Source organism: Oncorhynchus gorbuscha, linkage group LG21 (genome assembly GCF_021184085.1).
Source record: "Oncorhynchus gorbuscha isolate QuinsamMale2020 ecotype Even-year linkage group LG21, OgorEven_v1.0, whole genome shotgun sequence".
NCBI lineage: Eukaryota > Metazoa > Chordata > Actinopteri > Salmoniformes > Salmonidae > Oncorhynchus > Oncorhynchus gorbuscha.
The window spans coordinates 8,869,341-8,883,998 of NC_060193.1; the positions used below are offsets into that span (position 1 = coordinate 8,869,341).

The 14,658-nt window shown below is 45.3% G+C and overlaps 1 protein-coding gene across 1 annotated transcript; it reads left to right on the forward strand.

The window, feature by feature from the left end:
• Positions 1 to 5,450: 5,450 nt before the first annotated feature.
• On the forward strand, positions 5,451 to 13,802 carry LOC124007926 (synaptotagmin-4-like). Its single transcript, XM_046318807.1, has 4 exons — positions 5,451 to 5,810; positions 7,876 to 8,837; positions 11,791 to 11,911; positions 12,698 to 13,802. The coding sequence occupies exons 1-4, from the start codon at positions 5,777 to 5,779 to the stop codon at positions 13,033 to 13,035; spliced, it is 1,455 nt and encodes a 484-aa protein (XP_046174763.1). The 5' UTR covers positions 5,451 to 5,776; the 3' UTR covers positions 13,036 to 13,802.
• Positions 13,803 to 14,658: the final 856 nt, after the last annotated feature.

Genomic DNA, 14,658 nt, shown 5'->3' on the forward strand with positions numbered 1-14,658 from the left:
TCCTCAGTCTCAGTTGCTAATATATGCATAGTATTAGTATATTTGGATAGAAAACACTCTGAAGTTTCTCAAACTGTTTGAATGATGTCTGTGAGTATAACAGAACTCATATGGCAGGCAAAAACCTGAGAAGAAATCCAAACAGGAAGTGGGAAATCTGAGGATTGTAGTTTTTCAACTCTGAAGATACAGTGGGATATTGGTGGTCTTGCACTTCCTAAGTCTTCCACTAGATGTCAACCGTCTCAAGAACCTTGTTTGATGGGGCTGAATGAGAGGGGAATGAGTTAGGTCTCTGCCTGAGTCCCACGAGCTGACCATGCGCGGTCACGTGAAAGTTAGCTTGCTTTCCATTGCTTCTCTACAGACAATGGAATTCTCTGGATGGAACATTATTGAAGATTTATGTTAAAAACATCCTAAAGATTCATTCTATTCCTCTTTTGACCTGTTTCTACGGACTGTAACGGAGCTTTTTTACTTTTCGTTTGCTCGTCTGCTCGTCTGCTCGCTCGTCATGAATTTGAATTACTGGGCTGAACGCTCTAACAACAAGGAGGAATTTGGACATAAATGATGGACATTATCGAACAAAACAAACATTTATTGTGGAACTAGGATTCCTGGGAGTGCATTATAATGAAGATCATCAAAGGTAATGGAATATCTATAATGCTATTTGTGACTAATGTTGACTACCCATCATGGCGGATATTTCTTTGGCTGTTTGGTCTCTGAGCGCCATACTCAGATTATTGCATTTTATGCTTTTTCGTAAAGTTTTCCTGAAATCGGACACAGTGGTTGCATTAAGGAGAAGTTTATCTAAAGTTCCATTTATGATAGTTGTATCATTCATCAATGTTTATTATAAGTATTTCTGTGAATTGATGTGGCTCTCTGCAAAATCACTGCATGTTTTGGAACTACTGAACATAACACGCCAATGTAAACTGAGATTCTTGGATATAAATATGGACTTTATCGAACAAAACATACATGTATTGTGTAACATGAAGTCCTATGAGCGTCATCTGATGAAGATCATCAAAGGTTAGTGATGAATTTTATCTCTATTTGTCCTTCTGTGACTCCTATCTTTGGCTGGAAAAATGGCTGAATTCTTCTGTGACTTGGTGGTGACCTAACATAATCGTTTATGGTGCTTTCGCTGTAAAGCCTATTTGAAATCGGACACTGTGGTGGGATTAACAACAAGATTACCTTTAAAATGGTAGAATATATGATGTTTGAGGAATTTTAATTATGAGATTTCTGTTGTTTGAATTTGGCGCTCTGTACTTTCACTGGCTGTTGTCATATCGATCCCGGGATCTCAGCCCTAAGAAGCAAATAAACCAGGTAAACATCTCACAGCACTCATAACATGAATACACTCTAAACAATTTATTTTAAAAGATTAAGATACAAATGTGGTAATTAGAAACAACAATGCGATTAATGACCATTTTAAAAGCTTCTATGAAAATGTATATAAATCAGAATTAAACAATAGCCTTCTTAGACTCATTAAACCTGAAGAAATTATCAGCAGACAGAAAATAAAGAATAAAAACAGAGATCACCCGAAAATAATTATTAGATACTGTTAAAACATTAGCACGGAGAAAAGCACCAGGAATGGGTGGCTTTCCCATAGAATTCTTTTGAACTTTTTGGGACAAATTAGCACCACAATTTACACAACATTTTTTATTTTACCTTTATTTAACCAGGCAAGTCAGTTAAGAACAAATTTTTATTTTCAATGACGGCCTAGGAACAGTGGGTTAACTGCCTGTTCAGGGGCAGAACGGCAGATTTGTACCTTGTCAGCTCGGGGTTTGAACTTGCAACCTCCTGGTCACTAGTCCAACAGCTCTAACCACTAGGCTTACCACTCAATTCAGTACTTCCTAGCTCCATGTATAAATGTTATTTCAGTTATATTAAAACAAAGAAAATCTGGAGTCCCCTGCTGATTATCGACCTCTAAGATTCATAAATTGTGAATGTAAAATAATAACAAAGCTTACAAGCAACAGAATGGCAAAATTCTTACCAGACTTGATATATATCAATCAAATAGGGTTTATTAAAAATAGACACTTACAAACAAATATAAGAACATGTTTCAATTTATTACAATATGAAAAAACACTTTCGCCGAAAACACTTTTGACTGTCATAAATGGCCCTTTATATTAAAATATTAAATAAATGTCCTAATGAAAAAAATCTATACAAATAATACATTATTTGATAAAATTGCTTTATAAAGGGGCACAAGACAGGGATGTCCCATTGACCCCCTCCTGTTTGCACTGGCAATTGAACCACTTGCAGAAAGAATTCCATGTGTAACTCTGTGTTGTTGTATGTGTCGAATTGCTATGCTTTATCTTGGCCAGGTCACAGTTGCAAATGAGAACTTGTTCTCAACTAGCCTACCTGGTTAAATAAAGGTGAAATAAAAAATAAAAAATTAGACAGGACCCAAACATAACAGGTTTGGCAAACATGAATGGTATTAGCAAACATGAATATAAACTAAACTTTTTGCAGACGATCTCCTGATATACCTGACCAATATTGAAAACTCAATGCAAACTCAACTCAGGCGAACCTGAGACCTGACAGTGGACTGCTGAACACCCATCTCTATGTACTGTTCCCTCTTAGCGAGCCGAATCCAGCTCACCCTTCAGTTAGATCTCAGCACAATTGCAAGTCATTCAGCCACCTCTGTCAGGTGTCGCACGGGTAGGGGCTGAAGAAGCCCTACTAGAGGACTCCTCCCTTACCTCACCGCACTAACCTGCCAGAGATGGCTATTCGGCTATCCTTCCCTTTAGTACATTCCCACCACTAGGATGTACTTCGACTTGGGTAGCGCCCTCTTTTCGACTGAACCTCATGCAGAGTTCGTAATAACCTCTAGAGTCCGGGGCTGAAATCACATCGCGTCATCACCCACCTTGGGCCTTCGCGATGCTTTGTTTTAATTAAACAGTCGGATTCCCCTGGTCCGCACCAGTTCTAAGTCAGCTGCTAGGCGCCGGCCGAGGCAACACGCCTTTGCTAAAAATATTTTCAGAATACTCGGGATATAAAATGAAAATGAAAAAAAAATTGGCAATAGGGAAATGGAAAAAATAATAATTCACGAGCTACAGCAATCCTTTAAGTGGACCATTTAAAAAAAATACTTACGATCCATAATGAGTGACAACAAACAACAAATATATAAAGATAACTTTATTCCATTACTCAACTATATGAAAGCAGATCTAATTCAATGGAATAATCTTCCCGTAAATCTCACAGGTAGAAGAAACCTCTTCAGAACAGCATGGCTCCCAAAGTGTTTGTATCTATTTTTAGTAATACCTATTACCCCACCAAAGACATTTAAAAAGAAGTATACTCTGTCCTAACAGACTTTATGGGCAAATAAAATTTATAGAATAAAACGGACAGTTGTACATCTTCCTACGTCTGAGTGCTGATTTATCTCCCAGACTTGGAAATGTATCAACCTGCTACCCAAGGCTTTTACTTGTGACATAGAGTTAAATGCACTAAAGAAGAACAATGGGTGCATATTGAAGATGCTCATCCCTATAATTTTCTTAGTGTCTATTTTCAAAGGATAAAGCGAAGAACATTATAAACTTAATAGTAAAGAACACTATAACAATATGGAAGAAAATGAAATGTATTCTACGAGAACCAATATCACAACTCTATGGAACAAGCCTTGGATTGCCTTTCAGAAATTACCAATAAATTGGTCCACGTGGAAAACAAAAGGCATAGAAACCATAAATGACTTCCTAAAAGTAAATCAATTCATTTCTATGACAGAATTGGACTGACCAATGAAGGTATTTTCAAATACATGCAACTTGAAAGTTACACATCACCAAATTTCGATTTTGAAATCTTTTGGACATCAGATCAACCTTGAGGGAATCTTATTTGAGTCAGAAAAGTATGTTCGTATGATAGGTGAAATATACAAAAACTTGCAGAGAGCATATCCAACTGACAATCTTTTAGAAAAGATAATAAACTATTGGAAACAAAACACAAAAATAACTGATGTTGGCACGAGATGGACGGAAAGTTGAAGTATAACAAACAAAATTATAGTTCATGAAAATGTACAATTAATTAATTAGAAACTAATGTATAGAATGTATTATACAAGAGACTAAAATCACAAATTCTACAGCATAACGGCAGAGTCGTGTCTTAAGTGTAAAACTAACAATGACAAAATAATCCAGGACTTCTGGGAATACTATCAAATCCAAAGGTTATGGAAGGAGCTAGAAAGTTGGCTGTCAGAATGACTTTAAATCCGTCTATCTGGACATTTCAGGACATGGCATATGGGGGGCAAACAATTATGCAGGCACTAGGGATGAAGGTGTGGTCAGGGATGGGGGTGTGACCAGGCATTACAGATAGGGGTGTGGCCAGGTACTAAGGATGGTGGTGTGGCCAGCCACTAGGAATTGGGGTGTGGCCAGGCACTAGGGATGAGGGTGTGGCCAGGCACTAGGGATGGGGGTCTGGGCAGAGGAGATGTAGTCTTTGTTAGTGGCGGATGCCAGGAGAATGCTACCTCCCCAAATACATAGTGCTAACTGTAAAGTTTGGTGGAGGAGGAATAATGGTCTGGGGCTGTTTTTCATGGTTCGGGCCCCTTAGTTCCAGTGAAGGGAAATCGTAACGCTACATCATACAATGACATTATAGAAGATTCTGTGCTTCCAACTTTGTAGCAACAGTTTGGGAAAGGCCCTTTCCCTATTCAGCATGACAATGCCCCTGTGCACAAAGTGAGATCCATACAGTTTGTTGAGATCAGTGTGGAAGAACTTGACTGGCCTGCACAGAGCCCTGACCTCAACCCAATCGAACACCTTTGGGATTCATTGGAACACCAACTGAAAGCCAGGTCTAATTGCCCAATGTCAATGCCCGACCTCGCCAATGCTCTTGTGGCTGAATGGAAGCAATGTTCCAATATCTAGTGGAAAGCCTTTCCAGAAGAGTGTAGGCTGTTATAGCAGCAAAGGAGGGACAAACTCCATATTAATGCACATGATTTTGGAACGAGATGTTTGATGAGCAGGTGTCCACATACTTCTGGTCATGTAGTGTATAAGCGAGGGAGTCAGTCAGCCAGTAAGCCACCCAGCCAGCCAGTCGGTAAGTTAGGCACTCAGCCAGTCAGTCAGTAAGTCAGCCAGCCAGACAGTCAGTCAGTAAGCCAGTCATAGAAATTGATGAGCTTGTTGCTTGTTATGCTGTTTCACCGAGGCAGTGATTTCAGCAGCCTCCGTCACAACTGCGTCAGCGGCTGTGAACTCAGCAGGAGGGTGGGGGTGCTTGGGAGAGGAGGGAGGAGGGGGCGATAGGGAGAGAGAGGAGGGAGAGGGGTGGTTCATCCTCAGAGATGCTCATAGCGCAAAGAGTAACAACACGAGCAGGGTGAGACTCGCGCTGGGAAGAGAACAGACAATAGCCTGCCAACCGTTGCCTCGCTGAAAAGAACAGCTGCGTTTGAATTATTAAACCGAAACAAACAGATTAAATCATTTAAGTCACATCATCAAAAAATCTGTCGCTATTCGCTGTCAAGGAGATATACCTAGAGGACGGATTGGTGGGTAGCGTAGGTTTATAGAGTGTGAGTGCTGGAATAAACCGAAGCGTGGACCGTTTCAGCACCTTGGACAGAGCACGGCGAGCAAGCGGGAACATGGCTCCGATGGGGACGGAAGAAACACAGTTCGGTAAGTAGCTGGCGGCAGCTGGTGACTTATTTGAGAAAACTGAGAAAGTCTCTGTTCTTTTGGTCTGTAATATTCACCATGTTTCCCACCTTAGACATTATCTAGTGCTCTCCTCAATCTGGTCAACAGGGAATTAGGGTGTCATTGGGGACGGTAGAGTCTCGTGATTCCACCCAACACCAGTCGGCGTCTCCATCTGTTTCTCCACCCGCTGCACTGTGACGTGGGCTCCGACCTTATTTCATGTGTTCAATTGATTGATACTTTTTTCTATTCTGGAGATCATATTGGCAATATCATGTTATGGATATACAAGAAAACATATGAGAAGCAAAAACCGAATAAAAATCACCAGTTCGATTACCTCTTGAGTATTCTGACTAGCTAATGGTAACTATCACACATCATTGTACCGCAGTTATTTAGCAATATGTTGAAATAAAGCGTTATGTCGGGGTTCATTATTTCACCTGTAAAGATATGGTACATTCCTGCTGAAGACTGCTGCATGCCTTGACGTGACACATACTCTCAGAGCCGGTGTCTGTGTGTGTCTGTGTGTGTGTCTGTGTGTGTCTGTGTGTGTGTGTGTCTGTGTGTGTGTGTGTGTGTCTGTGTGTGTGTGTGTGTGTGTGTGTGTGTGTGTGTGTGTGTGTGTGTGTGTGTGTGTGTGTGTGTGTGTGTGTGTGTGTGTGTGTGTGTGTGTGTGTGTGTGTGTGTGTGTGTGTGTGTGTGTGTGTGTGTGTGTGTGTGTGTGTGTGTGTGTGTGTGTGTGTGTGTGTGTGTGTGTGTGTGTGTGTGTGTGTGTGTGTGTGTGTGTCTGTGTGTGTGTGTGTGTCTGTGTGTGTGTGTGTCTGTGTGTCTGTGTGTGTGTGTCTGTGTGTGTGTGTGTGTGTGTGTGGAGCTGAAAGACAGGGGTGAGGCACTGGGCTTTGCCTTCCCTGTTTTTAGTTCTGACACAAATATAAGAACCTTTATGTGTTTTGTGTTGCTAACTAACAAAACAGTCCCCAATCTCTCATCTGATTGGCTAGTTGAGATTAATGCTAGTCAATGAATAATCATCAATTATTAATAAATCAATAAGCTACCTCATAATTTTGTCTCAAATCGCTATAACATATCAAAATGGCCAAGTTATGTCAAAAGGCCATTTCTCTGTTCACACTCTGACCCGACCCAGTTATGTCATGTAGGAGTCCCAGATTGTGCAGACTCCATCCCAAATGACACCCTATTCCATATACCGTGTACTGTATTACTTTTGACCAGCGCCCATAGGACACTATCTAGGGAATAGGATGCCATTTAGGGACACAGCCCCAGATTGTGCTGTTGTCATGCTGTCTCTGACTCAGACAGTGCGTCAGTCAGTCAGTCAGCTGATTAGTTAAGCAGTGGGTTTCTGATTCAGCTTGTCAATACATTCATCTACAGAAGTAGTTAGACAGAGGAAAGTTACGCATATTCAAATTACACATGCACACACACACACACACACACACACACACACACACACACACACACACACACACACACACACACACACACACACACACACACACACACACACACGCACGCACGCACGCACGCACACACAATAGATCCACAGGAGGGGCGGTTAACAAAAGTATCTCTCTCTCTCTCTCTCTCTCCACATCTCCCTCTCTCTCTCTCTCCACATCTCTCTCTCTCCCTCTCCCTCTCTTTCTCTCTCTCTGTCTCTCTCTCTCTCTGTCTCTCTCTCTCTGTCTCTCTCTGTCTCTCTCTCTCTCTCTCTCTCTCTCTCTCTCTCTCTCTCTCTCTCTCTCTCTCTCTCCACATCTCTCTCTGTCTCCACATCTCTCTCTCTCTCTCCACATCTCTCTCTCTCTCTCTCTCTCTCTCTCTCTCTCTCTCTCTCTCTCTCTCTCTCTCTCTCTCATCTCTCTCTCTCTCCACATCTCTCTCTCTCTCCACATCTCTCTCTCTCTCTCTCTCTCTCTCTCTCTCTCTCTCCACATCTCTCTCTCTCTCTCTCTCCACATCTCTCTCTCTCTCTCCACATCTCTCTCTCCCTCTCTAGTGGAGGTGCCAGTGAGTGTTGCAGTGGTGAGTGTGTTTGGCCTCGTCTCCTGCGTCTCCCTCTTCGCCTGGATCTGCTGCCAGCGTAAAACCACCAAGCCACAGACGACACCACCCTACAAGTTTGTGCACATGCTCAAAGGCGTGGACATCTACCCCGAGAGTCTTAGCGCCAAGAAGAAGTTTGCTGCCACCGCCAATGAAAGCAAGACCGACGTGAACGGAAACTGCAATGCCAACAGCAACAACGCTAAACAACAAAAACAACCGCAAGCGGCCTCCAGCCCAGCAGGGGGCAGAACGCCCCTTCACCTGGACCTGGAGAAACAACGTGACCTGAACGGTAACTTCACCTCCACCACCAAACCTCCACATTCCAACCCCCAGACCCACACCAAGGTCCGCAGCTCCCCAGACCTGGACATTCCCTCCCCCCACCCAGGGTTCACCCAGCCTGGGGTTCCCTCCCCCACAACCATTACCACCACCAATAGCCTCTCCGGCCAAACCCCAATCCCCACCCAGGGTGCCGCTGACCAAGACAAACCCCAGGACGGAGGCCCTGAAGTGGGCCTCGGGACCCTTCACTTCTCCCTAGAATACAACTCAGAGAAGAAGGCCTTCGTGGTTCACATCAAGGAGGCCCACGGGCTGACCCCGACCGACGAGCAGTCCCTGACCTCTGACCCCTACATTAAGCTGACCCTGCTTCCGGAGAAGAAGCACCGGGTCAAGACTCGCGTCCTGAGGAAGACTCTGGACCCGGCGTTTGACGAGACCTTCAGTTTCTACGGGATCCCATTGGTCCGTGTGCAGGAGCTGTCCCTCCACTTCATGGTGCTCAGCTTCGATAGGTTCTCCCGCGATGAGGTCATTGGTGAGACTCTCGTCCCATTGGCCGAGATCAACCTGGCGGAGGGGCGTGTCCTCATGAGCCGTGAGATCATAAAGAGGAATGTCAGGGTAAGAGAGAGTTACTTGGTTCTTCCATTAGTGTCTAAAACAAGTTCTGCTTGGCATAATTACCATTATCGTCTAATACAAAATCTGCTTGGCATAATTACCATTATCATAATATGAATGAAGTCCTCGGGCTAGTGAGGGTTTCTACCTGATTTAATAATACATCCTCCAGGTGTCTAATAGCACACAGTACTAATGGAGCAACACAGGTAGAATCGCAGCTCATGGCACCTTATTCCCTATACTAATACCCTATTTCCTATAGCGCACTTCTTTTGACCAGGGTCTATAGGGAATAGGGTGGCATTTCTGGACCTAACCACAGTCATTTAGTTGTATCAGATAGCAGATTTATCACTCTACCAGCCAATCTCTAGATCATTCTAGAACAGATCATTCTAGAACAGATCATTCTAGAACAGATCATTCTAGAATATATTATTCTAAAACAGATCATTCTAGAACAGATCATTCTAGAACAGATCATTCTAGAACATATTATTCTAAAACAGATCATTCTAGAACAGATCATTCTCGAACAGATCATTCTAGAACAGATCATTCTAGAACATATTATTCTAAAACAGATCATTCTAGAACAGATCATTTTAGGTGTGATGGTGATATCCCATCCTCTGTGTAGTGCTGTCATTGGCTGTGGATGTCTAGGACAGGAATACTATGACTGAGAGTTGTAGGCTATGTTCTACTATATTCTATGCTATTGTATTTTACACACGTTATGTGTACATTGGTGAAAGTAGTAGTGGTAGTAGTAGTAGGAGAGAGAGAGAGACAGTTTAAAGAGAGAAAGAAAGAGAGTAAAAGAGAGAGAGATAGTTTAAAGAGAGAGAGAGTAAAAGAGAGAGAGTAAAAGAGAGAGAGAGAGAGCGTTTAAAGAGAGAGAGAGAGAGAGTAAAAGAGAGAGAGTAAAAGAGAGAGAGAGAGCGTTTAAAGAGAGAGAGAGAGAGAGAGTAAAAGAGAGAGAGAGTAAAAGAGAGAGAGTAAAAGAGAGAGAGAGAGCGTTTAAAGAGAGAGAGAGAGAGAGAGAGAGAGAGAGAGAGAGAGAAAAGAGAGAGAGTGTGTAAAAGAGAGAGAGATGTCTCTGTGTAGTGTTGTGTACCAGGCTTCTAGACTATTCTATGTCTCTGGTTGGCTCCTCTCTGCTGCTGCTCTTCTGAGAACAGAGACAGGACAAAATATTTTGTACTGATGTACTGATGACGTCTTGTCTCTCAGTCGTATGTTCTCTCTCACGTCTCATGTGTACAAACGACAGATAGAGATCGATGGATAGACAGACAGATGCAAACTCACTCATGAAAACGTGATGGTAGGTACTGAGAAAAATAATGTTGCCTATAATTCTCTCCTTCTATGTGGATGTCAGATGAGAGAACAACAGTTGTGGTTCTATAAGTGTTGTGATTTTAGAGAAACAGGGCTTGTATGGAACAGATCTCTGTATTCATGTGGATCCGTAGTGTTCATGTGGGTGTGGGACACATTCTCTAATCTGTCTGTAGTATGATCTCTATGTGGAAAGAGGGGGAGGAGGGAGGAAGAGAGGAGATAGATAGAGAGGGAGAGGGAGAGGGAGAGGGAGAGGGAGAGGGAGAGGGAGAGGGAGAGGGAGAGAGAGAGAGAGAGAGAGAGAGAGAGAGAGGGAGAGAGAGAGAGAGAGAGAGAGAGAGAGAGAGAGAGAGAGAGAGAGAGAGAGAGAGAGAGAGAGAGAGAGAGAGAGAGAGAGAGAGAGAGAGAGAGAGAGAGAGAGAGAGAGAGAGAGAGAGAAAAGGGCTGTGGCCGGCTGTGTCTGTATTCTACTGCTGTCACCAGATCAATACTCTGTGGGCTGTTCTACACTGTGGACTGTTCTACACTGTGGGCTGTTCTACACTGGGACTGTTCTACACTGTGGACTGTTCTACACTGTGGGCTGTTCTACACTGTGGGCTGTTCTACACTGTGGACTGTTCTACACTGTGGGCTGTTCTACACTGTGGACTGTTCTACACTGTGGACTGTTCTACACTGTGGGTTGAGGGTGTGGTAGGAGCAGCCATCGCGCCCCCTCTCTCTCTCCTTTCTCTTTGACTAGAGGCCCCCTGGGGATTCGTCACACAGCGGAGGAACCAGGAAATGGCTGTGTGTAAAGTGCGTGGTCATTCAAGCAAATGAATTCAGCTCATCTCTGGCTAAGACAAAGTACAGAGCCAGTTGCAGTAGATGGAGCTGATACAGCTGAGTCTATGTGTTGACGCACATATATAGATATCTGTAAAATGTCAGGTCTTTGAATTTATCGTTTTATTCTTAATTCTCCCTCTCCCCTCCCTCCCCTTATCCTCTTCTCCCTCCCCTTATCCTCTTCTCCCCTCCCTCCCCTTATCCTCTTCTCCCTCCCCTTCTCCTCTCTCCCCCCTCCCTCCATCTCCTCCCTCCCCTTATCCTCTTCCCCCTCCCTCCCCTTATCCTCTTCTCCCTCCCCTTCTCCTCTCTCCCCTCCCTCCCCTTATCCTCTTCTCCCTCCCCTTCTCCCTCCCTCCCCTCCTCTTCCCCCCCTCCCTCCATCTCCCCCATCTCCCTCCCTCCCCTATCCTCTCCCTCCCTTCCCTCTCCCTCCCCCCCTTATCCTCTTCCCCCCCCCCCTTCTCCTCTTTCCCCTCCCTCCATCTCCCCTCCCTCCCCTTATCCTCTTCCCCTCCCTCCCCTCTCCCCTCCCTCCCCTTATCCTCTTTCCCTCCCTCTTTCCCCTCCATCTCCCCTCCCTCCCCTTATCCTCTTCCCCCTCCCTCCATCTCTCCTCCCTCCCCTTCTCCTCTTCCCCCTCCCTCCATCTCCCTCCCTCCCCTTCTCCTCTCTCCCCTCCCACTCTCTCCCCTCCCTCCCTCTCTCCTCTCCCTCTCTCCTCTCCCTCCCTCTCTCCTCTCCCTCCCTCTCTCCCTGTGTATAGAGGGGTGCTGGTCGAGGGGAGCTGCTGTTGTCTCTGTGTTACCAGTCCACCACCAGTACTCTAACAGTGGTGGTGTTGAAGGCTCGCCACCTGCTCAAGACCGATAACCACACAACCTCAGGTAACACACACACACACACACACACACACACACACACACACACACACACACACACACACACACACACACACACACACACACACACACACACACACACACACACACACACACACACACACACACACACACACACACAGACCAATAACCACGGAACCTCAGGTAACACACACACACACACACACACACACACACACACACACACACACACACACACACACACACACACACACACACACACACACACACACACACACACACACACACACACACACACACACACACACACACACACACACAGAGTATTATTCTGTCAGATGTGACTAATATGATGAATGGTGTTTCCTACATAGTGCCCTATGAGTCCGGGTCAAAGCTAGTACACTAGAAAGTAGGATATCACTTGGGACAGACACACTACTCTTCATACAGGTCGTAATGACACAGAGACAAGACGGAGCTAGTTTGATCTCCTTGTAATTTACCACACACACACACACACACACACAGACATCTCCTCTGTATCGATCTCTCTATTGATCCTTGGCTAGAATAATGTGCTATGAATTTTATTCTCTCTCTCCCCCTCCCTCCCTCCCTCCCTCCCTCCCTCCCTCCCTCCCTCCCTCCCTCCCTCCCTCCCTCCCTCCCTCCCTCCCTCCCTCCCCCTCCCTCCTCCCTGCCTCCTCCTCTCTGCCTCCTCCCCTCCCTCCCTCCCTCCCTGCCTCCCTCCTCCCCTCCCTCCCCTCTCCCTCCCTTCCTCCCCTCTCCCTCCCTTCCTCCCTCCAGAGCCGTATGTGAAAGTCAACCTGTTCCAGGGGAAGAAGCGTGTCAGTAAGAAGAAGAGCCACGTAAAGAAGTGTTCCCCCAACCCTGTGTTCAACCAGCTGTTTGTGTTTGACGTGTCCTCCCAGGAGAGGCTGAGGGAAACCAGCGTGGAGCTCCTCCTAATGGACTCTGAGTCTCCATCAACCAGGAGGGGGGACTCCACCCGCTCCCCCAACCCCGTCCTGGGGCGCCTGGTCCTGGGTAACGCTGCCTCCGGCACCCCTGGAGAGCACTGGAGGGAGATCTGCGACCACCCGCGCCGGCAGATCGCCAAGTGGCACGCCCTGTCCGAGGACTAGGGTTTTAGGGTTGTGATGGCGTAAGGGCATTGCCTAGAAACCAGGCGTTGCCTAGAAACCGGCAGATTAACCAACCAACGCCCAAGGAACTGTTGCTAAGTGAAAGGGGTATGGGTTTGGGGGGGGGGGGTCATTCTAAGTGATGTCATTAATCAGTCAGTCATTCAGTCAATTTATCGATCGTTGAAGTCATTAGGGTTTGTTGACTGAGGAACCCGATCGTCCGTCTACGATTCCAAAACACCCGGTAATTAAATTCTATCTCCATGGCAACAACGACCGATCGTCACGGGCAACCGTGCGCAGTGCAGAACGTCCCAGTAACTGTCGCTAACACTCTTCTTCTTCTTCTTCTGCTTCTATAAATATTACTCCGTTGTAAAGATGGAAACAAAATAACTAAACCTGTTAATATTACTACTGCTGTATAAAGACGTGGATTTTCAACCCTTTATTTTCTAAAGATGCTATCTATTATTTATCAAATGTTTTATTTATTTATTTGTTGGTTTTTGTACTCTTCTGGTTGAGTTCCTGACTATGTTTTGTAAGTAAAAGTGGTATTTCATATCATTGCATCAGAGGGGTGAGAAAATCCTAAATGAGGTGACAAGAGGGAAGCTTGGAGCGCATAAAGGACATTGTGCATGTGTGTGTGTGTGTGTGTGTGTGTGTGTGTGTGTGTGTGTGTGTGTGTGTGTGTGTGTGTGTGTGTGTGTGTGTGTGTGTGTGTGTGTGTGTGTGTGTGTGTGTGTGTGTGTGTGTGTGTGTGTGTGTGTGTGTGTGTGTGTGCGTGAGTGCGTGCGTGCGCGTGTGTGCGTGCGTGCGTGTGTGTGTGTGTGTGTGTGTGTGTGTGTGTGTGTGTGCGTGCGTGTGTGTGTGTGTGTGTGTTTAGGTCAGAGGGGATGAGAAGCAGTGTGTATTCTGTCTTCTTTACTGTGAGCACAAAGTCAGCCTGAAATGTACCTTACTATAAAACATGTTCTAAGAAAAACGCCTCAAACGTCTGTGTGTGTTTTATTTCAACACTTCACACACACATCCTTCAAATAAACACAGGTTTTAACGTCCTGTACACAAATCATACACCCTGAACTTCAGCTCCTAGTGTTCCTGAGCAGAATAATCCAACGTTTTAGAATCTAATGAACGTTCTGAAATGTAATGAATGTTCCAGAATCCACTGAACGTTCTATAGAATCTAATCAAGATTCCCTTACATTCCATTGGCCTGTCCTCAGAACATCTTGGAGTTGTTCATCGCTCCTTCCCTCCGTCTCCGAGAGGATGATGTAATCAGTCAGATGAGAGCTCCTCTCAGATGATGTCATGGCACTGTATAATGTAATATCAGCTAAGTGCACGGTGGTGGAGTTGGCACAGCTCCCATACTTGTTATCTTCCAACCCCCCACTCTATCTCTCTCTTCCCCCCACTCTATCTCTCTCTTTCTCCCCCCCACTCTATCTCTCTCTTTCTCCCCCCACTCTTCTCTCCTCCCCCTCCACACTCTATCTCTCTCTTTCTCCCCCCACTCTCTCTTTCTCACCCCCCTCTCTCTTTCTCCCCCTCCACACTCTATCTCTCTCTTTCTCCCCCCACTCTCTCTTTCTCACCCCCTCT